The sequence below is a fragment of the Lepidochelys kempii genome, chromosome 5 (genome assembly GCF_965140285.1).
Source record: "Lepidochelys kempii isolate rLepKem1 chromosome 5, rLepKem1.hap1, whole genome shotgun sequence".
In the NCBI taxonomy this organism is placed as follows: Eukaryota; Metazoa; Chordata; order Testudines; family Cheloniidae; genus Lepidochelys; species Lepidochelys kempii.
The window spans coordinates 113,541,748-113,543,063 of NC_136384.1; the positions used below are offsets into that span (position 1 = coordinate 113,541,748).

General features: G+C 41.0%; 1 protein-coding gene across 1 annotated transcript; it reads right to left on the minus strand.

Moving 5' to 3' along the window:
* Positions 1-482: 482 nt before the first annotated feature.
* Positions 483-1,094, minus strand: LOC140911964 (interferon beta). Its single transcript, XM_073346122.1, has one exon. The coding sequence runs from the start codon at positions 1,092-1,094 to the stop codon at positions 483-485; it is 612 nt and encodes a 203-aa protein (XP_073202223.1).
* Between the last annotated feature and the right edge of the window lie 222 nt (positions 1,095-1,316).

The window sequence follows — 1,316 nt, forward strand, 5'->3', positions numbered from 1 at the left end:
AGCCTTAGTGCACTTGTCATCCTGTCACAATTTGTTGTTACTAAAGCTGTTGAATTTAGCGGTAAACAAAAGAAAGAAAAGCAGAATAAGAACCCTCGGCCATCCCTATGTGCAAAATGAGCTGATGGGATAGAAGAGTGTGAACACAGACCCCCCATTTTCTGGTGTCCTAACTGGAACGTTGTCTAACGAGACAGTTGTTGAAAGGGGTCTTCTCACTGTTCTTTTCTATTTGGCATAGTTAGTTATCACGTAACAATATTTTGTCTTTAGTTAGCAGTTATGATATATTGGTATATTTTTCATATAGAATATTGTGTGTGGTAGAGAAGCACTAAATTATATGCTACTCTGAAAAGATTTGAGCATGCGTTTGAAATAGCTGTATGCATAAAATTACTATGGGAGAAAGATTGGGCCCGACGTATTAGGAGTTATAACCCTATCACCCATCTTTCACCAGCTGTTTTATTCAAATAATCTTATTTGAGTTTTTCTAGGAAAAAAGAAAAGATGGTACCTTCATTTTCAAGTCTCTTGGTGAGTTTGTCGAGCATGAGGAAACATCTGGATATTTCCACACGGATGATCTCCCAGGCACACCGGCTGTATTGCTTTTCTTTCAGGAAATCCTCTATTTTCTGGAAGTATCTCTTCAGTTTGAGGCTGGTGAGCAGGAGGTTCTCATTTCCTGGGTAGGTTACCTCCTTTTCCATCTCAGCACTCAAACACGTCTCCAGCTTCTCAATCTGCTGGTGAAGTCCATTTTGGAATTCCTTTATGGAAGTCCCATTCCAGGCAGCTTGGGTGAGATTGTTGTTAAAGATATGGAAGAGCTCTTGGAGGATCTGCTGGATGGCTACCTTGGCATTCTCTTGGTGGGACAGTCGGAGCTTGAGGATATCTCTGGGCTTGAAAGCTATCCCTTCATTTAGACATTGGAAGGGAAAGTTGCCACCCATTTTCTCCAGACGCTCAAAACTCTCGCTGTTCATTCTGATTTGTAGAACATGCAGCCTGTTACAGTCCAGACATGAGATTTCACTGGAGAAGAGCAGCACGAGGCAAAATTGCAGCAAACTCCTGCTGATCATGATGATGTCTTAGATTCCCTGTGTTTGTGTAGAACTTGAGCAACTGGTGCCTGTTCAAGGTCTTCTGTAAACCTTTGTGTTTTCGACCCATGTCTCTGAATTTAAGTAGGAATTTAAGGATTCTGTAGCAAGAGATTTTTCCTTCATCACTTTCTACTTTTCAAGCTTTTGCCTGCTTGAAGTTTTTACTTTCATTTTCCTCCTTTCTATTTAGTGGAAGCG